Source organism: Pelobates fuscus, chromosome 5 (assembly GCF_036172605.1).
Source record: "Pelobates fuscus isolate aPelFus1 chromosome 5, aPelFus1.pri, whole genome shotgun sequence".
NCBI lineage: Eukaryota > Metazoa > Chordata > Amphibia > Anura > Pelobatidae > Pelobates > Pelobates fuscus.
In genome coordinates, this window is record NC_086321.1 from 131,217,693 (window position 1) to 131,245,382 (window position 27,690).

Genomic DNA, 27,690 nt, shown 5'->3' on the forward strand with positions numbered 1-27,690 from the left:
TTACAATGTCTGTCCGTCCAGGAGGGCCCCGGAGATATGACCATGTTTCACACCCAGCCGTAAAGAGACTCACACAGCAACAGCCCACAGCAACAACAATAACGGTCTTTCTGATGACGTAGAAACACATGTGACCCGCAGCCTCTCCCTGATTGGTGGGTCAGGCCGTCTCATTGGACATGGCGTACTCGATGGGCACGTCCTTGGTTACCATGGAACGCAATGCGTCTTTCAATATGGCGCCCTAGCAACCTGTGCGAGCGGTTCCATCGGCGATCTATGAGACGGCTATGGATGTCACTGGGTCTCCGCTCTTACTCTGGGCCGCCTGTGCTCTGCTGGTGACAGCGATAGGAGCCCAGAATATGGCGGGTGAGAGCCGGAGGGCGATCTGAATGGCTTTACTGAATGAGGCCTACTCTGCTCTCAGTAGGATAACATTACTCGGATTTATTTCATTAATTGGGCTGTGTTTACTAGTTCTAGCATTGGAATATTACGTATATTAGAAATAAAACAGCGAACTGAGAGTATGAGACAGCCTACTGAGACTGAGTATGAGACAGCCTACTGAGAGCATGAGACAGCCTACTGAGACTGAGTATGAGACAGCCTACTGAGAGCATGAGACAGTCTACTGAGAGGATGAGACAGCCTACTGAGAGTATGAGACAGCCTACTGAGAGTATGAGACAGCCTACTGAGAGCATGAGACAGCCTACTGAGAGCATGAGACAGCCTACTGAGAGCATGAGACAGCCTACTGAGAGCATGAGACAGCCTACTGAGAGCATGAGACAGCCTACTGAGAGCATGAGACAGCCTACTGATAGTATTAAACAGCGTACTGATAGTATGAGACAGCCTACTGAGACTATCAAACAGCGTACTGAGAGTATGAGACAGCCTACTAAGACTATCAAACAACGTACTGAGAGTATGAGACAGCGTACTGATAGTATTAAACAGCGTACTGATAGTATTAAACAGCGTACTGATAGTATGAGACAGCCTACTGATAGTATTAAACAGCGTACTGATAGTATGAGACAGCCTACTAAGACTATCAAACAGCGTACTGGGAGTATGAGACAGCCTACTGAGAGTATGAGACAGCATACTGATGGTATGAGAGCCTACTGAGAGTATAAGTATTAGCGTACTGATAGTATTAAACAGCATACTGAGAGTATAAGTATTAGCGTACTGATAGTATTACACAGCGTAATTAAACAGCATACTGATAGTATTAGACAGCGTACTGATAGTATTAAACAGCTCTTCTGATGTGAAATGTGAAATGCACAATTCATTGCAGTGTTTTTTACTAAACTCTGTATTCTGGCAAATTAATACCCGAATAGAAACATTCATTCCAAATTAGACTCGCAGTAATTTTAGCTGTGTTGAAGAATTTTCAGAATAAGCATTTTTATCCTGAAAATTCTGAGTTTTGTTCGTAGACCCCTATGCATTTTCAACCGTTCAGACTACTGAAAAACACACACAGTATTGTAGTTTAAACTATAATCTGATGCTTGAGCATTTTGAATGTTAAATCTAATGTTATTTTAAGGTGTTTTCTGTATTTTATAGGGTTTTTTCCTTCTAGGATACTTTTGTCTGGACCTACAGCAACATCTTACTTCGTTGGAAACGCATCTGTCAATTTATATCTGGATGTCATTGGAAATACATGTATGTTAACAAACTCTTATCTATTTATGTTGCCTCAAGAAAGTAAATCATTAAAGACACAGTTATACTAAACAAAGTCTTATCTACCACATCCAAAAAATCCTTTATTTGAAATCCTTTTTAATATCAAGAAGTATATTTGAAATATAATAAAACATATTTTACCTGATATCTAAGTATTCTCTGGCATGTCCAATTGATTATTAAAATGTATTCCAAAGTAGCATATATCAATGTTATTCCTCGAGTCACTATGGTTATTCAGTAAGTATGTGTATAAATATCTAAGTATCAACATTCTGTTACATTAGAGCCGCACATGTACCTCGGTATAGTGTTTTATTGCTGAGAAGAGAGGAGTTGGGAACTTACACTTAATCCAAATGTAGATTGTGAAAATTAAAAAAAAAAATATATAATCAATAAATTTGAAATCCTAATTTTTCCTCCCTTCATCTGTTTACATTTAGCCCCATGCTTTTAACACAAATCTTTAAATTGAAATGAAACTTGCCTGTAATTCAAGCAATGTAAACATATGGAATGTGTTCGACAATTGCTGGGATCCGCAAGTCCAGTGCTTCTCATATAGAGAAGCATTGAATAAAATGTTTCTTACAGAGAAACATGGGATGCTTTCTCAGGAAACAGAGTCAACATACCATGCAAGAAGACAGCGGATGTAGATTAGATTCAATTCTGAAATCTTTTTTTAGTCTGAAGGTCTTAGCTGCTTGGTGAATGGCAGCCCCTAGAAGTGTAGGGACAGCAACATTTTATGGAACTGTTTATTAGAAACGGCATAATACCCAGCAGTGACAGAGCAGGGGCAACATCGGTGTACCAAAATCAATTCATTAAGATGGAATGATGTTTGGTGCTTTGACTCTCGCTTTATAGGTCAGTGGATATGCCATAGAGTAAATGACCACGAGAACAGTCTTTCTAGAGGGTGAAATACCATTGTTTTAAATCTCATACTTTAGTTTAAATTTATGTACTAAACATTTAAAAATATATTGAAATATACGTTATTGTAATATGAGTTAATGTAACTTTGTAACAGTAAAAAAAGTGAAATGTATTTTAAATTAAGTTATAGTTAATAATATTACAAATCTACTAATGCAAAAGTAATGTAACACTAATGAAAAATGTAAAATATTCTTAACTGGCTTTAACTGATCTGTGTATTTTATTTGTTTCAGCTATTGTACCAGAACCAAACTGTAATGGCAATAGCAGCACTGAAAATTGGGCCTCATTTTTGGAAAGTGTCACCTCCACTACGGTTAGCATGTTTTATCCATGTACATACATATGTATTATGCATGTAAATGCTACTTACAACTCTTCCACCTTTTTATTATTTTTATTAGATTTTATTGTATCTGATTTTAAAAAAAAAATTATAAAAATAAAAATAAAAAATGATAGCATGCAATCCAGAATAGAAATACATTTTAATCTCTAAACCTTTTGAGCCTATTATATGTTCTAAATTGTAAAAGGAATCATCAGAGGCATGGACATTCCATAGAGACGGCACCATCACAACATGTGCACAAAACTCCTCATTATCTGTGCAATTCTTAATTCTGTCCTCATTTGTTTTGTAGAATTTGTATAAAGTCACTGTGACTTTGAATACGACCTTGTCATGCGTTCTGGATAAGACTCCGTGTTTTGTGGAGGCAATTCAGGTTTCCGCATGTGAGAGTAATGTACCTATTGCAAGTCTCCTAATTCAAGCAGAAATCTATAGCAACACCACCTTCACAGGAAATGTGTCAGGTAATGTAGATGGTGTTTAATTGAATAATTACTTCTTTGAATTTTAGATCAGCTTTCCCTAGTTACAATTTGAGTTTTGTTTGATTAAATCAGGGCTGTGTGGTACATCTTTTTGGTGTTGCTGGGGAAAAAATCCCATCTACCTTTCTCGACCTTAATAGCAATAGACGATTATTGGAGTTGTGTGACAACAGCTGGGACTGTAGGGTTGGCCAGCTCTGCTTTAGTGTCAAATAACCAAGCTTGTTCATTTTTTGTATGTGTTAAAAAGCATTTGTAGTCATACTGTAATAGATGCAAGGTTGTGTAAACGACAGGTTAAACAATATATTTGAAATTCAGTCCGACTTGCGTCTTGAATTAAGTAGTTGTTGGGTCTGAGACAAATTTACGAAAATAAAGATATTAACCATCTATCAATGAAGCAGGCTGATCATTAGACTAGCTAGAGATTGTTAGTGTGGTCAGACATACTCCTTGTTCACCATCTCCTATTTGGTGCCCATTCTTGTACCCCTTTTTTGTTTACAATTATAAGAAAAATAACACAAAGCAACTGTTCAGAAGATGTACCATGCTTTATTTCGGCAGACAATGCAACAGTGATACCTACCCAGGCATATCAACCACTTGGGCCATGCCCCTGTAACCTGACAGCTGGTGCTTGTGATATTGGTTGCTGCTGTGATCAGGTAATTTTGTTTTCCATATACATATCAGTATGGCTTAAATAAAGCAAAATGATGCCATTCTATAAAAGAGTGTACTAACCAGAGTTATTTTACTGAACAAAACAAGATGTCATGGCATATATATATATATATATATTTTTTTTTAAGATGATATGGTATACTTGTATCATGCTTTGTGTTATTTCTGTTTTCATTGAAGGAGTGTACATCAAGCCTCAGGGAGCTGTTTAATGGATTCTGTTACACTGGTGTGTTTGGTGGAAATGTAACACCGCCTTTTGACCAGCTCTGTAGTGTTGAGCAAATTAAACGCGCTCCGGATTGGTTTCCGTTCCTTTGTGTTCAATCATCCATTGACAATTCACCATTTCTAGGTTACTTCTTCCAAGGTTCAACTGTGTAAGTGGAATTAATATCTTTATGTCTGTTTTCACAAGTACAAGTAATAGCATTCAAATTACCATGAATGCGTGCGTCTTATTGTTTTCCTTGTGGTTATTTCTCAGTTCTAAAATATAAAAAATTTGTTGTGTCTGCTCATTTAATAAATGGATTGACAATGGCTGTGGCTGACCCCGGCAATTTGAGACCATCCCTCGCACTTGCTTTGATGATGTGGATTTTTCAATGTGTATTGTCAATGTCAATTTTGTTCTAAGATGAATGTTACATAAATTGACATAGACATAAGTAAAATTTTAACATATTCAACAATAAATTATTTCATAGTTATTTAATAAACTTGGAATTGTGGATGATTGACCAGGGAATTGGTAAAATGGAAAAATAGCTGGGTTTAGGCAGTTATTCCAGTTTGGCTATTATGACCTAAAGTCGGCACCTCCTTCGTCAATTCCTGTTTGATATTTTAAGCATGGCTGAATACACTATTCTCTGATGACTTTCTGGCTTTGACATGTTTACAGATCTGTCACCCAGCCCTATACCTTCAGTGTGAGCTCCCAGACCATTGTCCAAGCTTCTGTGAATCCTTATAAACAAGGGGATCCCATTTTAGTACAGCAGAATGGATACTATGTGTATCTTACAATTCCACAGGTATGGTTTAAAGCATCTAAAAGTAATACTGATACTGTGACTGAAATGTTTTTTTGTTTGTTTGTTTGTTTTTGAGAGATATTAGTATGATTTATTGTCTTAGGCTGGCCCCCAGAGCAGCACAAGATTGCAGAACTAAAGCTGTCTACAGCCTGCCTGATTATTAAATTTGAAAATGTAAATGGGTTGGCAGTCTTACCCTACTCTCTCCATACTGTGTTACTGTGCAGGGATAGGCAGGGAGACATGCTCCTTGATGCTGATGACCCGGACACCATTTAGCATGCTTGGGATAGGCATAAAACTATCCTAGCTATAAGATAAGGCCAGAGACTAATGAAAGTATTTAGAAAATTGGGCAGACTAGATGGGCCGATTGGGTTTTATCTGCTGTCACATTCTATGTTTCTATTATAAGAAATTATGTCCATTTTCTCTTAGTGGGTTAGTTTTTCAGGCGAGTGACATTTCCTGATGCTGAGTCTGTTTACTTGCTGTTACACCATCACAATTGCTTTAAAGGCTGTAAATGTGTTCTGTTTTGCATAGACATTATTAAAATTTAAGACTGGCATGCTACTGTCATAAATTTCTTTGTCACTACTTTGTGTATTTAAAATAAAGGGAATTCTGCCCAAAAAAGTGAGTTCAATAAATGGGACAGGCATGCATTATTATATTAAACTGTTAAAGCCCATATGTACAAATAATATCTCTACTACAAATTGTATTATTCTGCTTTCCTGCTTCAATTCTTTTCCTTGCATAACCACATTATTCCTATTGCATCAAGTCATGTTCTATAAATTAGATCAATGCTAATGATGCATGATAGATGTAAATATTTTAACAATTGATTTTTAGGGGTTTATAACTTTTGTGGTAAAGTCTGGTTCTTGAGTGAGCAATATCACAAACACAAATAAATAGAATAATCTGTGTTAAAACAAAATAATAATAATAATAATAAAACTTAACTTAATGACTAAAAATGGCCACACCTGGCCATTATAGCCTGTGATTGTAGGGTTTCACATGTTGAAACGTTTAATTGATCAGGCTTACTAAAAGAACAATGCATTCCAAGCAGAATTTTTTTTTTGAGTTTAATGTTAGACTTAATGTCAGTATGAAAGTGGCTGTGTAGCTTTTTAAAAGAGCAAGATTCTTTATGTAAATCCCCTTTTGACTGTGTTTTGATTGTGTTGACGCAACAAGAAAATATATGTAATTAAGCAAAGTAGGAACTAAATTTTCTCGTGTAAGGGACAATTTTTGGCACTCAGCAAAGTTTCTGCTGCAATATCCCATCAGCTGTCAGATTGATAGGAGCATCAAACACAGGAACTGCACTCAATCTTCCAACCTTAGTACCAGGGTGCAACCAGATCCGGGTTCAGCACCAAATCCCAAATATAATACTTCAAAAGAAAGGATAAGGGCACTCCAAAGGTTCAATTTCAGGCAATTTATTGTCACCAGATTGTGCAAAACAAAGTTTCGACCAGTGTGGTCTTTATCAAGCTTGATAAAGACCACACTGGCTGAAAAGTTGTTTTGCACATTCTGGTGACAAATAATTGCCTGAAAATTGAACCTTTGGAGTGCCCTTATCCTTTCTTTTGAAGATTGATAGGAGCGGGCATCATCTTCTGTGATGACCAGTATATACGTTTGGCATATTATTACACAAGACTATCTATAGACGATTGACCCTGTATTTGTAGTCTCATGCACGCTCGAGAGTACAATAGTGTCACTGGCTCTTGTTTAGTGAAGTCACGAAGTATGGTGGAGAGAAGATGGAGGTGCCTGGGAGGGAGAAATTAAGATAAGCGGACATGCCATCTTGGGGTGGGTCTATGCAAAAAAATAAATAAATGCAAAGACCCCATAAGTGAAATTGCTGCTTTAAGGTTATCATAAAATTGTGACAACCAGTGTTGCAGGGAAGTAAAATGAATAAATAAACAAATACATATATAAAGAAATTGCAATTGTATTGTTGTTCTGGTTTTATTTTAGCAGTCCACAAATGGAGGATGTGAGAGTAATGCCCCTGTGGCTTACCTTCAGAATGTTGTCTCTACATGCGTTACTTATTTGAAAACATGTGCCGATGTGTTGACACCAAATTTTAATGTGACTGTTCAGGATGGAAAAGGAGGTGAGGTATCCACTTTCCTATTAACAAGTGTAACAATGTATACTTTCAATGTACTTCCTTTTACCATATGTCTTGTTATATATCCTTTTGTCTTTAATCTTACATATGATTGTTTGCTACATTCTGTAAAACATTTTAGAGAAGAGTGCTATATAGCAACCAGTATGTCTTGTTATATATCCTTTTGTCTTTAATCTTATGTATGATTGTTTGCTACATTCTGTAAAACATTTTAGAGAAGAGTGCTATATAGCAACTGTTTGTTAAACAAATAATGTGCCTTTGCAATTTTTTAGGATCAATTACTCCCCAAATAGTAATTCAAAACAACACTGTGGACAGTGGGACAGTTTCCGGTAAGATTCTTTTGTAACTGCATAATGTATATTACTATATTTTCTTTTTTAACCCAAAATGGTACTATAGAGTTTATGGTCCTTGTCCGGGTAAACAGAAAGGAATGGTTTTAAAATGCATGTTTTTTTTTTTTTTCCTATGTCACAATAGGCATACAGTGTCTGGGCATTATATCATCTGCAAACTACACGTTTATTTGGGAGTCCAACACACTTCGAGGAATCAATATAACCGTCCTTATTGAGAATATCAATCTGACTCTTCCAGGTATCTGTGCTTTTTTTGGTGTTTTTTTGTCAATCCTTTGATTCTTTACAAATACACTTTCTTGGATTTCCCCTGAGCATTATTTTAAAGAGCATCTTTCACCATTCCATACATTAAGATGGGTGTTGCTATTCTTTATTATCACCATTTTTATTTCACTGCCAGCTTCTCCAGGGGCAATTAACACAAAGTCACTCTGTGTGTGTCAAACTCAACCCCAATCTTTCGTTAGACTGTAACTGCTTTAACTTTCTGCTAAAGCATATGGCAATCAAAGTTTACCGTAATTGAAGTTAAAGCAGTTAGGGACCTAAATTAAATGTGGGTCATATCAATGGGAATAAGAACTGGTGGTATGCAATGCATAAGACTTCTTGTATTCGGTGAATAACTGGATGTCAGAGACTGACACTGTAAATAAAAATGCTTGAGCATTTGATTGCTCTTTTAATAGCTTTATTGGATAATGAGCTAAACAGTATATTATAATGCTTGAGCAAGAGCATGTTAAGACTTTTTTCAACATATTAATACTATGTACTATTCAATAGACTCTGATCAATTCCTCTTGTCATTGCTGTATGTGTAAACTTTGGAAACAGATGCAGAGCCCCCCTCAAGACCCTGAAATATGGCAGTCCATTTGAGAGGCAACTGCCACGTGAACTTCATGTGTCAACCACAAAGATCATGCCTATACACTGATCAGCCACAACATTAAAACTAACTGCCTAATATCTTGTAGGCACCCTTAGTACTGCGTAAATAGCTCTGATGCTCTGAGGAATGGACTCCACAAGACCTCTCAACATGTTCTGTGGTATCTGACGGATATTAACAGCAGATCCTTTAATCCCTGCAAATTGCGAGGTGGGGCCTCCAGGGATCGGAGTTGTTCCAGCACATTCCACAGATGCTTCATCGGATTGAGATTTGAGGACTTTGGAGGCCAATGCGACATCTTGAACTCTTTGGCGTGTTCTTCAAACAATTCCTGAACAATTTTTGCAGGAAGGGATAGTTCTTTATCTTTCTGAAAGAGGCCAATGCTATCAGGGAACACCATTGCCATGAAGGGGTGCATGTGGTCTGTAACAATAGCTAGACAGGTGTTCTGTGCCAAAATAACGTCAACATAAATGCTATGAGTCATGGTTTCACGGCAGAATATTGCGCAGAGTATAACACTGCCTCCGCCGACCCGCCTTCTTCCCATAGTGCATCCTGCTGCTATCTCTTCCCCAGGTAAATGACGCACATGCCATACACCTGATCTAAAGAAAACATGATTTCTCAGACCAGGCAACCTTCTTCCACTGCTCTATCGTCTAGCCATTTCGCTTGCCCATTTTCCCTGCTTTCAACACGTGCAAGTCAAGAACCGATTGTTCACTTGCTGCTTAAGATATTCTATCCCTTGACAGATGGCATTGTAATGATATAATCCATGTTATTCACTTAACCTTTCAGCGGTTTTAATGTTGTGACTGATCAGTGTAAGACAATGTTTTGATAATATGTAACTTTGGTATTTTTGTTTAACCCCTTATGGACCAAACTTCTGGAATAAAAGGGAATCATGACATGTCACACTTGTCATGTTTCCTTAAGGGGTTAAAATGCTGTAAATGACTACTAACCTTTACTGGAAATACTGTGGCTTTATGAGCACTTACATTCATATGTGGTGTCATTGTCCCTAAATTGTCCTTGAGTGGAACCTATGAGGATCATTGGGGACCTAATGTGCAATTGAAGTTGAAGTACCTATAGTGGCTGTCAGTACGACAGCCAGTAGAGGTGGATTTTACCGTGCAATGTAAACATAAGTAAAAATAAATCATAAAATAAAAAACAACGGGGCGTGGTCTCAACGCTAACGAGAGCAGACGCATGTCGGCTAAGCTCCCGCGGCCGGCACACTAAACGGCGGATTTCGGGGCTCCTACCTACCCTTACCCTGCCCGAGAACGAACTACACAGCTCACCTCACAATGGGGAAGAAAGCAAAGAAGCTCAAAACCCTTACCGGGAACGGCACCCGCGATATCGCCGACCTCCTACAACCGCGGCCTAGGCCCAAAATGGCGCCGCAACTTGACTCGTACTACACATCCTCTGAGGATGAAACTCTGGATGCACCGGATGACATCCCCTGCTCGGTGAGCATAATTAGCCCACGAGTAGAGGAAGACCTGACAGCCCCAGCGACTAAAGGTGATATTAAGACTCTGCTGTCAAATATCAGAGCCTTTTTCAATGCAGATCTGAACGTCATACGGGAGGATGTAACAAAGGTAACTGCCAGAGTACAGGCCAACGAGGACACCATCACCTCCCTAGCCCACAAGCAAGCAAGTACCACAGAGCTACTGCTGCAGCTCCAAGCATCACACAAGACCATGCAGGTCAGACTGGATGCCCAGGACGATGCGAGGAGACGCAATAACCTTAAAATAAGGGGCATAGCCGAATCAATTACGGAACAAGAGCTGCCCCATTTTTTACGCCGGCTATGGACTACCTTGCTGCCGCAGCGCTCTGCAAAGAGCATACAGATAGACGGCTATTACAGGCTTGCCAAATCAAACAGGGCCCCGGCCGGAGTGCCCCGAGACGTCCTGATACGTTTCCCACTGCTTCGCGACAAGCTGGCCCTACAGGACAGTATAAAATCCAGAACACCCCTCAAGTTCGAGGAGATGCAACTTCAATTCTTACAAGATCTATGCCGCTCTACCCTGGAATGGAGACGATCCTTTCAACAGGTGACAAAGATCCTGCGCTCTGCAAACATCAGCTACAAATGGGGGCCGTCTCGCGCACTAATTGTTCAGAAAGACGGGAACACACATCAGCTTCCAACCGCAGAAGACTCCACGGCATTCCTTCAGGGACTGGGCCTCACCATGGCATCTGCCCACACGACTCGCCCGGGACACAGCTGGGACATGCATAGGATCGTTCCTTTTACCCCACGCTCCGCAGCTGACACCGGCTGACGCTGAAGATGAGCAGCCAATAGAAAAGAGACTGACCCCTACACCAGACCCCGATGCTTATGCACCACTGCCGTTTAAATGTTTAAAAGTTAATGTTTTAATGCCTGTTAACACCCAGAGCTTTGCTCAACACTGTTCACACAGCTGATCCCAGGTGCTAGTACACCTTATATGACATGTCCCAATAGGAGGGCACAGTAACCGGAGATCTCCTTCCACCCCCCCCCCCCAACACTCTGGGGTAATTGAGTGTAAATTGTTAAACGACTCACACGACTGTCCACCGTAGTACCTATGTGTCCGGCAGGGCTACAGCTTCCTTATATAAGACCCTTGGGGCTGGGTCCCTCTAACAGATCCACGGCCCTAATCAACTTAAAACGCCCTACATTACTTCACACGACATACAACCATTAGAAACCCAACACCTATATCTTACTAGTGTATCACAACACTCTGCAGGTGTCCTAGAACCTGACGCCCAAACCAAGGACATAACCTTGCATACCTGCAGAGTGCTTAATGACCTCTACTCAAAAATAAAAAATGTGCACTATTGAATCACACTGTACCAATATTGTTGAAATGTGGCATACGAAAGCTGTTGTGGCACAGTATGCATCCTTGTTAACTCCTTGCACAAAGAAAATAAAGAATTAAAAAAAAAAAAAAAAAACAACACGGATTTATAAGGGATGGTTAACACATAGCAATTGCATATTATTACTGATATTTTCTTTCTTTCTTTTCCATAGCTCCACTAACTCAACAGTTTGCAGTAACCTTTCTCACCAGTGACAATATCAATGCATCTGATGTTCTCTCTGGAAATCCAGGTCTGCTATCTTACTACTGCACTAGCAAACATGCTTTTTCGACATTTCAGACAATTAAAAGTTTAATGACCAAACAGATAAGTTAATAATGGTAGCATTACCATTTCATTGGTGTTTGAAGCTTCATATTGTGATCTTTCAAAACCTTTTGCTCTTAAACAAAATAAATCTTCTTTATCACCAATGTATCTGTTTTAACCCATTAAGGATGGCGGGTGTACTATGCCGTCCTTGGGGACCCGGTCCTAAACACAGGTGGGTGGCATAGTACGTCCCCGACGTCCTGTAGACCAAAATTACGGAGAATGCAAGGAAGCAGATGATGATCAACAGTGTCAAAGGCAGCAGAAAGATCAAGGAGAATTAGGATAGAGTAATGGCCGCGAGATTTAGCAGCAGTTATATAGTTGGATACTTTGGTCACAGCCATTTCGACAGAATGACCAGCGCGGAATCCAGACTGAAGGGGGTCAAGCAGGGAGTTGGATTCGAGAAAGTCAGTCAGTCTGGTGTACACAACTCTCTTGGAGGCAAATGGCAGTAGCGAGATAGGGCGGTAGTTGGATGGGGAGTTGGGGTCAAGGCTGGGCTTTTTCAGAATTGGGGTTACAGTTGCATGTTTGAAGGGTGAGGGAAATGTGCCAGAGGCAAGGGAGAGATTGAATTTCTGTGAGAGGGAGACTAAGTGCGGGTATGATACGAGGGAATAGGATCGAGGAAACAGGTGGTGGGGCGGGAGGACCGGAGCAGAGCAGAAACCTCTTCTGCTGTAGCAGGTGCGAATGAGCGTAGAATGGTGGAGGGAGTGGGGTTGGGTGATGTAATGGTAGGGGAAAAAGATAAATTAGAGATCTCTTCTCTGATTGTAGAGATCCTCTTAGTGAAGTGAGATGCAAAGTTTGTGGCGGGGGAGTGAAAGGGTGAAGAAGAGCATCAAAAGTGTGAAGTAGGTGTTTGGGTTGATAGGACAGTATACTTATGAGGGTGGTAAAGTAATTTACTTTTGCAGCGGAGAGAGCCAGGCTGTAGGAGCGCAGCATAAAATCATAGTGGAGGAAGTCAGATACAAAGTGAGACTTTCTCCAGCAGCGTTCAGCAGTTCTAAAACTTTTTTGGAGGTAACGGATAAGCTTGGTGTGCCAGGGTTGTAATTGGGGGCGCTTGCTGCGTTTAATTGTAGGAGGTGCAATGATGTCGCGTTGAGAGGAGAGAGTCGAGTTGTAGAGTGAGGTTGCAGAGTTAGGGCAAGTTAGGATTGAGATGGGTAAAAGGAGAGTTTGGAGTTTATGCTCCGGTACAATGATACAAGGTTAATAACAGAACATTGCTGTATAAAAGTATCTGGGAAAAGAATATGGAGCATAAGATCTGCAGAGAAGTTCAGGCATAATTGTCCAAAAACATTCTAAATAGGTCATGTTAGAGGAACTCCAGTAACAAAATGCTAATGGAGGTGGCTATTAAATTTTTTTTTTTTTTGCCTTGTGTTTTATGTTGTCCAATACAAAGTTATACTAGAGTAAGGGATTTTAAAAGAACAGAACATGGTCAATGGTAGAAAAGTAGACCAGTTATAGGGCATAGTTCCCATGAAACTTCCCATGGCAACTGTGCTACATTGACACTTTTTTTTTTTTTTTTTTTTTTGTAGGTTACCAAGTTGGCAAGCCTGTGATAGCAGCCAGTGGAAGTTTACCTCTTAATAAAATGACTCTCAATCTTTGGAAACCTGGTAATAGTTTGTGGTCTAGATTTCTAAATATACAAGTATCCCACACATGCAGAGAGAATAACAACACTGAACATCAGGGAGCATCTTCCTTGGGTTCAGATAATATCATGTAAATTAATATAATCTACTTAAACTTAATAATTTACTAAAGCAATGCTGCAAAGTGCAAGTATGTAAAATGATTCCAAATGAAATGCAACCTTTTCATAAAATTGGTGGACCCAGCAATTCATTCCTTCTGTACAGTGTCAGAGTATTTGATCTGGCTACACGGAAGTCCTCCTAGTGGTGAAATAATTCGGCGGCAGGTTAGTCAAGTTGCTGTACATTTGAATATAATATATCTCTTTATACTGTAAAGAAAGAGTGATGCTTACCTGCACACATCGGAAACGGCTACTTCATTGGTAGACCAAGGGAATTACCTATAATTGTAATATTTACCTATTCATTTTGGCTTTGTTCCTATGTTCAAATGGTTCTAATTAAAATAGAAACAGAGCATCATGGAGCATATTCCGAGAAATAGAATCTCTCGTCCTGCTCTGTCTGAGATCTTGTGACACTGACATTATAAGTCTAGATGAATATTATTTTATTGACTTGAAGACTTTGAAAAGTAATTTTTAAGACCTGAATCTTAATAATATAAATTCATTTTTTAAATTTATTTTTTATTGTTGCATGTTTAGTTGTTCTGAGGTTTAATTTGTATTCGTCTCTTTGTATTGCAGTTGGAGATAGTTTGTGTTCCTCAGCCTCTCCCACACCTGTTTTGTATGGACAAAATTCCTATTCTGGGTGTATTTTGCAAGTGGTTAATGAGGACTGCAATCAGATAAGGTCTGTTTAGTACATTTTATTTCCTGTTTTTCTTTTCTTGCAAAGATTTTTTTTTTTTTTACTGAACAACCTATATTTGTATATAATTTATTAAAATGAAACTGACACTTCTCTGAAAGTGACAGTTCCTCGTTTCATAACCCCAGTAAAAGCTATTCCAGTATTTACATGGGTAATAAAAAGCAGCAGTGGTAAAAAAAAATGCACTTACCTCTGCTATACTTTATTGTTGGACGTGTCTTCTCCACATCATGATGCTTGGGCAAATTTGTGCATAGTCAGGCATCTGCACAGAAATGTTCTATGAAGGCATTCCTTCATTATTGCTTCATGCACACATGCACTGTGCATGTAATACATACAGAAGTTTTATCTCTTTTACAAATGATTAGCACAACCACTATGTAACTTTTAGTTAGCTAGTAGTTTGAGCAAAAATCTCACTATTGACATTCCATCTTAAACTGAATTCTCTACATACAGCAGCTAACCATGACTATACAAAGGACCTATCATTCACAAATGTGGTAAGTATTACAAGTTAAAAGGACCGGGTACCAACACAATTTAATGTTCATACTGCAATTTTCTCCACATTCAAAGTTTTTATTTTAATTTTTTTTTTAATGCTTTGTCAAATGTGACTTGAGGAAAGTGTTGCAGAAACCAGCAAATCTAAATCGATTTGAATGTGGAGAAAAAAATCAAAAAAATCAACCTGAATATGAAACCTATTAAATACACTTCAGATTTCCCAGAGAATCCCTTTAAAAAGGGGGACTTTAGTAACATAGAATGTGACGGCAGATAAGAACTGTGACAAACGCCCTGTATTCTGATCGTTTGCCACGAGCTCCTGGAGGAGCCTGCTTGCCAGCCTCCTGCCTCCTGCCTCAGGACTATGGGCCCTGCAATATACCTTGCCCAATGCACTTGAAAAGTCTCCGTTCATGTGAGTTATGTACTTTTGTACTCCAGAAAGAGATATTCCTGATTCCCTGGAACTGTTTTGGGCAAAGGACCATGTGCACGGTCGGTCAAATAATTGACTTCCATGAAAATCCCAAACCCCTGAACTGATCTGGGTGATTTGACCTATTTTGTATGGGAGTGTCCTGAACCTGAGGTCCAATGTATAGTGTGTATGTTTTTACTGTAGTCTACTTTCAGATCCAGGGGGGAATGTCCCTTGCATGGGGACCTGCATATAAGACCAGCTGTGGCTGCCATTAAAGAGATTCGATTTACCCTTCATGAAGTCTAGGCTCATGTTTGGGGGATTGGAGAGCTATATTCACTGGGGATGTGCAGCCTGCCCTTGGATCACAACAATTGCTCTTCTGCTAGTCAGGATGCTTCTCTCTCTGGACTAGGAGAGGTCTACCCACTGGAAGCTGGATCCTGGTCTTGGGTCCAGGGTGGGTGGAGGACAGCAAGACCCCAACTAAGCTGCGGCGGTTTGTGGGGTTAATGGTGTTTATGGTGTTCCAGTGCAGTGCTTATGGTGCTCACAAGTACTAGGAAGCAGCGATTGATGGAGGTAACCAGTCGGGGTGCCAGGTAGTCTGTCACAAGAACCATTCGGCCCACCTAGTCTGCCCAATTTTTAAAATACTTTTAATTAGTCCCTGGTCTAGGATAGCCTTATGCCTATCCCACGCATGCTTAAATTCCCTCACTGTGTTAACATCTTCCACTTCAGCTGAAAGGCTATTCCATGCATCCACTACCCTCTCAGTAAAGTAATACTTCCTGATTATTATTTTTAAACCTTTGCCCCTCTAATTTAAGACTGTCCTCTTGTTCTGTTTTTTCTTCTTTTAAATATAGTCTCCTCCTTTGTGGTGTGGATTCGCTTTATGTATTTAAATGTTTCTATCATATCCCCCCTGTCTCTTCTTTCCTCCAAGCTATACATGTTAAGATCCTTTAACCTTTCCTGGTAAGTTTTATCCTGCAATCCATGAACCAGTTTAGTAGCCCTTCTCTGAACTCTCTCTAAAGTATCAATATCCTTCTGGAGATACGTTCTCAATACACTATAACAACTACATCTCAGTATAGTTACCACAACGGTAAAAACTATTGTAATAATCTGATCATATGTACTGTAATAATCTAACACACAAGACTTGGGGTTCATCATTTAGCAGAACTGTAATATCAAAATGTGTATGTGAATGTGTTTATTTATGTTCTAGATTATTCAGTAAAAGGTTAACCCATAACTAAGTTTTCAGTGGAACTAATGTAATGCATCAAGTGCTCTTCTCTAGTAACATTTGTAGTACACGTCTTGTCCAGTGGACCTATGGTTGGCAGACTTGATGACAGCCATGTTGAAACCGCTTTTCTTTCTTTATTGTTCCAGGGAGAATGTAACTGCCTTACTGAAATCCTTTGTTCCAGTTAGTTACATAGCAATGAGCGGCAACTCTAAAACCACTGACCTCACTGAATGGGTTTCCATTATCTGTAAGTCCACCCAAGATCTGCATTATTGTTGAATCATATGTTGGATAGTTATTTTATAGTAAACACGTGCAGGGATGTGGAATCCCAATCACCAACGCATTTAGATCTAGGCGTCAAGCCGGGAGTTTTTTGTTTTTTTTTATTTCTTGTTTGCGCGGTTGTGGACATGTAGATTGCAGCATTGGCTGCAATCTCTGTATATGTGGGGGATGAGCGGGTGCTGTCACGATTGTCTTGTCCACAGCAGACCGTGCTAAATTTACACACAGTGAAGCTGTGGGCGATGGGCTTGCATGCAATGAGGGGTCATGTTCTTTATTGCTATAGGGATGGGAGAAATGGCTTACAGGTATGAAAGGTGGGAGAATGGGATACTGACTGTGGGTGTGATGAAAGAAAGCTTATTAGTCGGTCAGGAGAAATTGGGGTGCCAATACTTACATCTTCACAGACTAACCTTCAAACACATTTGCCCCTGGATTACACACATATGGACCTTCATTTACACACAGATTTTTGTATGTTTGTGTGACGGCAAGTAGATTGGTCTGTTTGTTTTATTTGGTTGTTTTTTTTTTTCTTTATAAATGTCAACACCTGCCTTTCCTTAAAGACATTGTCTAAAGAAGTTTTCACTCCGTATTTGTCATGCATTATATAGATATGGGATAGCTATGAGATAAGTATTAGATAAGACGTTTATCATATTAGATGATCTGAACTGCTCTTAAACAAATAGCATCCACATCCTAGGTCTGCACTATTTAATGTACTACTCTGAATTTTAGCCTCTGCATTGTTGTGTATCAAGCATGCACAGCCTGCCATTGGAGAGACACTCTCACAAACAGCGACAAAATTGATATAAGCAACCTGGAAGTATTTTCGTTAGCGGCAGTGATGTTTCTAAGTAACTGCATCCATAGCCCACTTTAAAAAATAATTGTGAGATCCGGGTGCTCAAAGCACTAAATGCTTTGCAGTAATCCCAAAGTGCTTATGGTGCTTAAACTGACTGTAATAGAATAGAAATGGGAATATCTATCTTACTGTGCTAAGTGTTTCCTCCCAGTTAATTTCTGTCACTCCACAAGCCCACATTCCAAAAGTGATGCTATATTTTCTCTTACGTTTACATTAAATGTTTAGCAATTAAGCTCACAATCTACGTCTGTCCTTGCACAACCAATAGACCAAAAATAATACTTCAATATGTTCTCAGTTGTTCTGTGTCCCTTTATTAAAGTGTACAGAGTAACATTTCAAACGTTCTCTATCAGGCACGGTCAGGGCACACATTGCAAATGAGTAGGAGAAAGAGAAACATTGTTACATTTCTCCTCCTTTCTTTATGCTGATTGGCAGGTTCAATGGACAAAGCAAGTTACAAAGATTGACAGGGAGAAAGATAAAGAGGTGTGGATTTCTTCATTTCATTTAGTGAACTCACAAATATCTCTTTTTTAATTACAGGAATTATATTGAAAATCCAGGGAAATTACATCTCCACTTTAAAGTTAATTTTAAAATTGTGTACCAAGCAATTTAAATAATGTATAGTTGAATTGTTTTTGTTTAGATGAAGAGAGTAATTCCACTTGTTTGGGTGACTGTGCAGCACAAAACGTAATGTGCCTAAACGTTCCTGTTAACATGAACATACAGATCCTCACTGCAGTCACTGGAGCAGTGGAAGGAATTCCACAGGAAGAGATCATTGGAGTGAAAATAAGGTTAGTTCATGTTCTTAGATAATGGTTTTATCCATATTCACAAGCACCTATATATTCAGGCCTTAAAGACTTGGAATTTGAAGTACTATGCTACTAGCCAGCATACTCACCAGGGGTGAATTTCTACTTTCTGGTACTCTAACCACTGGGACGTTCATGAAGAACTGAAATGTTGAACTGATATTGCTGTATAGAGATTTCACTTGATACCACACCCCTACATTAACCCCAACTTAAAAAGCATCATGTACATAAAAAATTAAGAGACCACTTCAATTTATTCTTAAATTAGTATCTCTACATGTATAGTTTCCATTACAATGTCTCTTAAAACTCAACACAGGCACACCTCATTCTACTAAATGAGGTACTGATTAGGTGAGCCACCTAAACCAAATCTTATTTAATGATAAAAAGTATAAAAATAACTGCTGTAGTCAGTACTATCGTCTTGCAATAGGAACAGCTAGATGGCTAAAACAAGTGCTAGTAAAACCTCACCTTAGAATAAAAAAAAACGAAAAACTATTGAACATGCAAAAAGAGTTAAAAAGAAAGGTTTTGAGTATGGAAAAGTATATTTAAATTCTGGTTGTACGGGTAGAGGTATAATGTATCAAGTTGCTTCCATCCCAAAATTGTCAAACATGGGGGTTCATAAGAACGAGGTCAAGCAGCAGACATTGGAGATAACAATGCCACAGACCAGTAGAAGAGAAAAATGACTCTCCAATGACCGCCAGCTCATTACAATGACTCTCCATTGACCGGGATGACCGCCAGCTCATAACAATAACTCTCCATTGACCGGGATGACCGCCAGCTCATTACAATGTCACTCTACTACAATAGGATGAGATCATGGCAGCTGATGTAAAGTGCATGGCGAGGACATTTTGAATCTTGCTCCTTGAGGCAGATCTAAAGTCATGCAAAAATAGAAAAAAAGCCATTCACCGTTAAGAAGCTAAGAAGATCCAGGCAGAGGTTTAAAACCCTTAAGGATTGGGCCATAGAGGACAGAAGTAAGATTGTTGACTACTTTGTCTTATGTAATTTCCCTATGCTTGACCCGCTCTGACCCACTCCTTTTGACGGTCAGAGAAATTTTCCCACAATACTCACCCATTCCTCCGTGATCTCGCGATGCCTGCTTTCACTATTCGCGAACATCCTGTCATTTAGACAAAACGCCGGCGGAACTCCCGAATTTCATCCTAACAGAATGACAACAGTTTGTTCATTCATGTTAAGACGACATTCGTCACTTTTAGATCGGTTCGAAATTTCATTAGAATGAATGAAATTCCGATCTGTGCTGTGGCTGCATCTTGCAGCCGATTAGTAGATAGCTCCCTAATTCCCACGATATCAGGGAGCTATCTACCAAGATTAGTCTTTCAGCCAAGTTTACTAGTACTAAGTATTAGTAATTAGTCTGCCCCTACTCGCTATGCAGCAAGTAGGGGCATGTCTACTAAACAGCGAGCCCCCACCCATGTCCCACGAGTGGGGGGCTATTCAACTAAACAGGGGACATAGGGTCCCCCTTGGCCTCTACCCATGATCGACGTCTGGGGCCCTAAAGGACAATGGGGGGAACTATTGTCCACCCTCCGACCCCCCCTCTCTTTGAGTGGCGGGTGGAGGCCCTAAAAGACAATGGGGGAGACCTATTGTCCACCCCCTGGCCCCCACCCATTTTCATTTAGGGCCACCACCTGCCGCTCATGGGTAGGCCGGGGACGATGACAATAGGTTCCCCCCATTGACTTTTAGGTCCCCCACCCGCCACTCATCGGACCCTATGTCCCCCGTTTAGTTGCATAGACCCTTCTTGTGAGGCTCACACTATGTACCCCTTGCTAGTTAACAGATGCCCCACCATGGGCCATTTGTTGGAGGGGGGGTTTATTTTATTTTTTTCACAACTGTTTAGTAGGGGCATTCGGGAGATTTCATGCTTATGCTAATATGGAGGTCATATTGATCCCCATAGATCCCCATAGAGTGAGGGAGGACATGGGGGGGCTTAGGAAGTGGCGGGGAGAACTGCCCCCTGCCGCTTCTATTTGTATATATTCCAAGGAGGGAGCTGCGAGCTGGTAGCTCCCTCCTTGTAATAAACTGAACAAACTGAAATTTTAATATATACCTTCGTATTTCTGACGAATGAATGAATAGATGAAATTCCTGTCCGAATTTCGGACAATAACGAATGCCCAAGTGGTTAAAGGACCACTATAGGCACCCAGACTACTTCAGTTTAATGAAGTGGTCTGGGTGCCAGGTCCATCTAGGTTTAACCCTGCAGCTGTAAAAATAGCAGTTTAGAGAAACTGCAATGTTTACATATGGGTTAATCCAGCTGTGTTAATCCACTGTGATTTTCACAGTGAGAAGACGCCAGCGTCCATCGGAAAGCATTGAGTGCCGCGCATGCGCATTCAGCCAGTGACGTCCAAAGAAAGGAGGGAGCCCGGCGCTGGAGAAAGGTAAGCCTTTAACCCCTTCCTCCCCCTTCAGCCCAGGGGGGCCATGAGGGTGGGAGGGACGTATTAATACTATAGCGCCAGGAAAACGAGTTTGTTTTCCTGGCACTATAGTGGTCCTTTAACTGGGCATGCGCAGGAATTTCACAGCGCTATCTAGTGTGGGCAGATGACGTGTCCCCACAGGGACTTCATCTGCCCACACAAAGATGGCAGCGCCTAGGACCAGGCACGAAATTAAGATAAAAAAATAGGTGATATGGGGGGACTACGGGCATTTCGGTTTGACTAGGGGGACAATTAGATGTAATGGAGTCGGGAGGGGGGTTAAAAAAAATTAAAATGGGTTCGGCCATGACAGTGGTGCTTTAAATGGAGTTCGTTTTTAGCTTTAACCATTTTGGTCCTGCAGACCGTTTGAAACATTATGCAATACATACTCATGATCTCTATAAAGTACCTACCAACAAGGCGCATAATTTTGATATTAATAAAAATATGATTTCTTTTTGTTTTCCAATTAGCTTTTCTACAGTTAATGTTGATTGCATCACATCCTGCACGTTATCACTACCTATCAGCAGTTCTGTACAGTTCATCAAAGTTCCTGCCCAAGCCACTCCTAGAGTCTCAAGGTAAAGAAGTGCTGTAATCTTTGTCACTTTTTAATTGCAGAAACCTTGCACTAGGCATTATACTTTATCTTCGAACTCGTACAGAATAATATTTCTGACTCCAGTCTGGTACAAATCCTAGGCACATACTATAGTACTATAACGAATGCAGTATCTTTGTTATACAGTGAAACAAGGACAGAATGTATGTTTTGATGGTAGATCTCATATCTACGAATACATGTACCAAGGATAAACTATATGCTAAAACCTTTGTAAAAACACCACAATAATTATATTTTCAGATCATATATACATACAATGGCTGTTAAGGCAACTGTAATGTATTAAATAGGTATCCATTTTCTTTATGGGGGTAAATGTTTTATACAAAAAGATATGTTTTGTTATAAGAGTTCTTATTCTATGAAAATAAATCCTATAGATTTTCCATTACCAATAGACCATGTTTAATTCAGAAAATTGTTTCACAAAACATGTTTCCTTTGTGAATCCCACTGGCACCCCTGATTTAGCTATTACTGGGTTAGGTCCACACCAACTCTTTCTCCATATGACTGTGAGACTTCTTGATGGTGAGGGAATCAAAGCCCAACTTAGAATGTGACTCTTTATAATAGATTGTTATACTGTGTTATTGTTCTGTGGTTCCCAAACGAGTTATTATGTGCAGTTTGAGTTCTATTAATGGATAGGCAAACATGAGGACTGCTTTGTAGCCCTCTGCTTTAGAAGTACACTAATGTGTAGCATCCAACCAGTGTTAATTTTAGCTGCGAATTTTAATTTAGTTTTAGTCATAATCTTTTGACTAAAAAGCCATTTTAATTTTAGTCTTCTGAATTGTTTTAGTTTTAGTCTAGTTTTAGTCGACTAAATCTTCAGTAGATATTAGTCGACATGACTAAAAATGGGTTTAGTTAAAGCCTCGATCTATCTGTTTTGCCCGCTCCTCAGCTCCTCTGTGTCTCTCTCCCAAGCCTTGGTCTCTCATTTGCCCCTTCCACAGCCCATTCCACAGCCCCTCTGTGCAGTGTTAATTTTGGAGGCAAATTTAAATTTAGTTTTAGTCAGTGTTGTGACTAAAAAGTCATTTTAGTATTCATCATATTTTAGTCATCTGAATTGTTTTCATTTTAGTCAACTCAAATTTAGCTAAAATTGTTAGTCGACAAAATTAACACTGCATCAAACGTCCGTGTATTTTACAGATAGGGTTTTCTGGAGGTATTTAACAAGCACCATAATTTTTACATATTGAGGGAGAATTATAAATGTGTTCTGTTCTAATAGTGGTGTAAAGTACTAAAAGTAGGGCAGTAAGCATGGGAACCTTTTTAGAGTTGGTGATTCTTTAAGAGAAATCGTTATTGGTGACCCTTTAAGAGAAATCTATTTTTTTATATCAATAAATAACTTTTACATATAATTATTCAGAGATTCTCTACCCTCACTAGTAGTTTATAAGCATTTAATTTACTGATCAATTATATTCCACCCTTGTGGTACTGTGATTTTTAACTGAAAAGTCCAGTATTTATTTATTTTGTTTTTTAGTTTTGCTAATTAGTTTTGCTAATTTGAATACCCTCGTAATAACCGACACATGGTAGGTTGCACATTTTTGAAATGATAAGATGAAATAAATGTAAATAAAAAAATCCAGTATTTGAAACATATTTTAAAGTACCGTTATAATAGCGAACAAAACAAATCAAGAGTATCTCATACTGTAAAAACAATAGTAAGCAAAACCATCTAGATAAAAAAATGCTCAGAGCCACACCACATATAATAGCGTGGTTTAAAGAAAAGCCCTTTGTGACCACAGAAGGCAAATTAACAGTGTGATTTAATCTGTAACCTATAACCATAGGCATGTGGTGGAAATCCCCAGCCCAGAATCTCCAATGTAAAAGAAAAACAGACGTGATTATACTAAAAGGTTTGGCAGAGTAAAATAGCCAGAAATGTAGGACCTAAGTAAAATAAGGGCAAGCACATATTACTCCCATTGAAGTTTATTTTCATCTGCCATGTATGTCTTAGCAAATAGGTCTGAGGCACAAGATAAGGGGCCTGATGATAATCCTCTATGAACTTTCAAACAGTAACTTTAATTTCAGAAGCGCAGTCCTTGTAAAGCTGGTTGGGCTTCTAGAAGCAGCAAATCAAGCTCCTGCAGTTTTTAATAGGTCCTTGAGGACACATGATGGAACATTTAAACCGAAAGGTCCAGTTATTGTCATTTACAAATTATTCTGAAACTGAAACATGTAACTGTAAAAAAAAAAAAAAAAGATTTGTATTCTCTATTTAGAAGGAAGACTGTAAATTCAGAATTGCATAATCATACTGAATTAATTTCTGTCTTTGGGACTAGCAAGTGTGAATTTTATTAAGCACCCTTAGTGGCTCTGCCTCATGAAGAAATACCGTATTTATCGGCATATAACACGCACCGGCGTATAACACGCACCTAATTTTAAGAAGGAAATTGCAGGAAATTTCCCCCACTCCCATAGTATTCCCCCCCCCCTCATCCCATAGTGTCCCCCCCCCTTTCCATAGTATTCTCCCCCCCCTTTCCATAGTATCTCCCCCCTTTCCATAATATTCTCCCCCCTTTCCATAGTACTCTCCCCCCCTTTCCATAGTATTCTCCCCTCCCATAGTATTCTCCACCCCCTCCCATAGTGTCCCCCCATCCCATAGTGTCCCCCCCTCTTCCATAGTGTCCCCCCATAGTATTCTCCCCCCCTCCGATAGTGTTCTCCACCCCCTCCCATAGTATTCTCCACCCCCTCCCATAGTGTCCCCCCTCCCCTTGTCCCATAGTGCACTTTCCCTTGTCCCATAATTACTTACCTGTCTTGAAGCGTGGGCCGGCTTCACAGCGCGCACCGCGGTACAGGAACTTCAATTTCAGGTTACGGTTTCCGGCGGGACTGAAAGGAAGTGTGCACACTTCCTTTCAGTCCCGCTGGAAACCGGAACCTGAAATTGAAGTTCCAGTACCGCGGTGCGCGCTGAACTCCGGCCCACGCTTCAAGACAGGTAAGTAAATATGGGATATCGGCGTATAACACGCACCCATAATTTTCCCCCTATTTTCAGGGAGAAAAAGTGCGTGTTATACGCCGATAAATACGGTATGTCTTACATGTAAACATGGGATTGCTTTTGCCTTTTTAAGCTAATGTTTATTATTACTACAACAATGTACTTCCTAAACCCCGTGAAAAGCCCTCTATCCCTAACCTAACCCTAGATGCAGCAGACTGTAACTATTATGACTTTGAACCTGGCTTTGCATGGCAGGGAATATGTGTTACAGTCCCGACATCTCAACATCTCGAGTGTTGTGTACGCACTGTGGACTTGCGCCATAATGTTGCCACAGGGTTATGTTACAGTGTACATATAGATCTGAGATGTGTATGCTCTCCTTAATGTCACATGCATTTTCCACTACCATCTATAGAGTTAACAGGTGTATATCTGCTTCAATAGCATCCTTTCACATTATCTCTTATTTGAATATATTCTAGTTTTCAGATAAATTACACAGAATATGACTGTGAAAAGAATGACGTCTGCTGGCAGCAGCTTGCATACCCGCTTACACAGTATTATACAGGTACAAACCAAGCACTGCTACAAAGTTCATGCTGGTATATGTTGCAATAACACAACTTTTTTTGTCTTACACACTACTCATTGATCTTGTCATTCCAGTCCGTGTCCATATATACATAGATACATATATATTGTTGCACAATGTATGTCTAGAGAATATTTTCTGAAAGAGGCCCTGTAACGTCTCACACTTTTTACACAGCCCCATTTTTGCAAACTCTGCTTCTCTTCATTATCAATTATTCCATATGCAGAGTCATCAAAGGACAGCCTGGCACAGATGCAACGATGTAACACAGGATACTTTGTGTAAAGCTGTGAAGGTGTGATTCTTATTATTTATTTTTTTCTGCTGCACAGCTCTCGCAAGTCCACACTTATAGGGCTGTGTGAAATGTGTGAAAACTGAAAGGTCACCAGCTCAGAGGTGACATTTCCTCTTTAAAGGGACCTGTTATGTTCAAATAACTTGTGCTCATTAGATTCAGCTTACAATTCTATCTATACGTTGTGCTAGCAGCTTTTGTAAAAATTAGGAGAACAGGCTTTTTTCCCTTGTTGTGCCAAGGCATTGACTGTCATGGGAGAGCAGATCATATCATGCCCCTTTATACCTCATTTGATAATCTTAAATGAGATAGGCTGTCCTATTTACCAATACTATGGTTAAATAGGAAAGCCTACCTCATGTAATCTTATTGATCAAGTCCATACCAACATGGCCATAGTTTACACATATGGCTACATCCATCAGAATAACACACTATGTCACAAAGCACATACCTGGTTCCACAAACTTGGCAATAAGTTCAGAGTTCCCCTTTGGGATGTGATAGTACAGGAGGTTCATAACAAGAATGTGCAAGTGCATTATGCTGTCATGTCATAGACCAGAATCTCTACAAAATGTTTCCAGGACCTTGTTGAATCCATGCCAAAAACAATTCAGACTGTTTGGGGGATACATTATATTTTCATTGTTTTTATAAAGCAGTGTGATGTGTATTTTTCTTGAAACCGTTAACTTCATATTGCGTTTAGCATATAAAAGTGAGGACCACCTGTTTTGGTGAGATTTCTAATGATACTTTATTTTAATTATCCCAGGAGAACCTCATCACTTGACTCTTGCAAAAGGAATGATCTTGGTTTTCTTCTTCATCGTTGCTTCTGTTCTTGGTGGACCATGGAACAGAATTCGTAAAGCCTGGACTATCAAAGCATTCTAGTTACAAGTGACTCTTTTCACTAGGTGTAAGTGAATAACGATCCTGTGTCAAGACAGCGGTTATCTCTGGAAACCCAGTCACAGATTTGTTGGAAGCTCTTAATGTTTATGCTGTAAAGTGGACTCTAATTGTTATGGATTGCCTAAGCATTTGGTTATCATGAACAAGAGAGAGACTGTTTCCTGTTACAAATTGGAAGGAATATTTCAAATCATGAAACACATTACCTTACCAAATATATTTGATCTTAAACACTAGGTCTTTAAGATTTTAGTGTTTAGAGAATTTGAATAATTATTCTTGACATATTGGCTTTAAGCTGTGTATCTTAATGAGTACATTTTGAAAGTGTACAATGATATTTGAATTTGCTTTACAAGATTGATTTAGTTTTGGGCAAATACTTTTTTCACATTGTGCTGTCCCTTATCCAGCAATTTTACAATTTCTAATTAATCGGTAAGTAAATCAATGCCCACATGTATATGTTTGTGTGTATACGGTTTTGGGAAATTATAGGGGCAGATTAAAGGCGTTCTCTAATTTTGACTAGTTGACTTGCTTGGGCCATGTACCCTTTGGGGCTGATTACTTGGTTACTTAATTTAATTTATGTTTGCAAAAGCAGACATCCCAAGCTATTTCAAATTTAATTTAACCATTAAGAGGCATTCAGTAATAGGCTAATACTTTTTGGCTTATACCAGAGCCAGAGGTATTAAATTTTGTCATATGGGCAGGGACTTGCATTTGCTGTGACAGGCTGCCACAGTGATAGTCCTACTGATTCTGATTGCCTTTACCAGGTATTGTGTGAGGTATGTCTGCTGCCATTAGTGCATGTTGTGAAGGGGTTAAAACACATTTGGACAAGGGATCATCTATTTCTGAGCAATACTGACAATCCCCCTGCTGGAAATTGCACATTCCCTACTAGCACTTTCATCTTTAAAGGTTTCCCATAGTGATTTGCAGGTTTGTATTTATTATTGAATTTTTTTTTTTATCAAATACTTAAGTGATTTGTTAAACTCCTATTT

General features: G+C 39.4%; 1 protein-coding gene across 3 annotated transcripts; it reads left to right on the forward strand.

The window, feature by feature from the left end:
- The first annotated feature begins 237 nt into the window (after positions 1–237).
- Positions 238–27,575, forward strand: TCTN2 (tectonic family member 2). 3 transcript variants are annotated; one of them, XM_063457016.1, is made up of 18 exons: positions 238–372; positions 1,597–1,698; positions 2,907–2,989; positions 3,318–3,492; positions 4,084–4,184; positions 4,384–4,583; positions 5,111–5,243; positions 7,269–7,410; positions 7,707–7,766; positions 7,918–8,034; positions 11,792–11,872; positions 13,524–13,617; positions 14,349–14,447; positions 16,819–16,922; positions 18,502–18,655; positions 21,672–21,782; positions 25,334–25,422; positions 26,529–27,575. In XM_063457016.1, exons 1-18 carry the CDS (start codon positions 291–293, stop codon positions 26,648–26,650), a joined length of 2,049 nt encoding a protein of 682 aa, XP_063313086.1. In that variant the 5' UTR covers positions 238–290; the 3' UTR covers positions 26,651–27,575. The 3 variants fall into 3 exon arrangements, with proteins under 3 accessions (XP_063313086.1, XP_063313087.1, XP_063313088.1); XM_063457017.1 differs by having other exon boundaries at positions 13,524–13,604; positions 14,339–14,447; XM_063457018.1 differs by having other exon boundaries at positions 7,272–7,410.
- Positions 27,576–27,690: the final 115 nt, after the last annotated feature.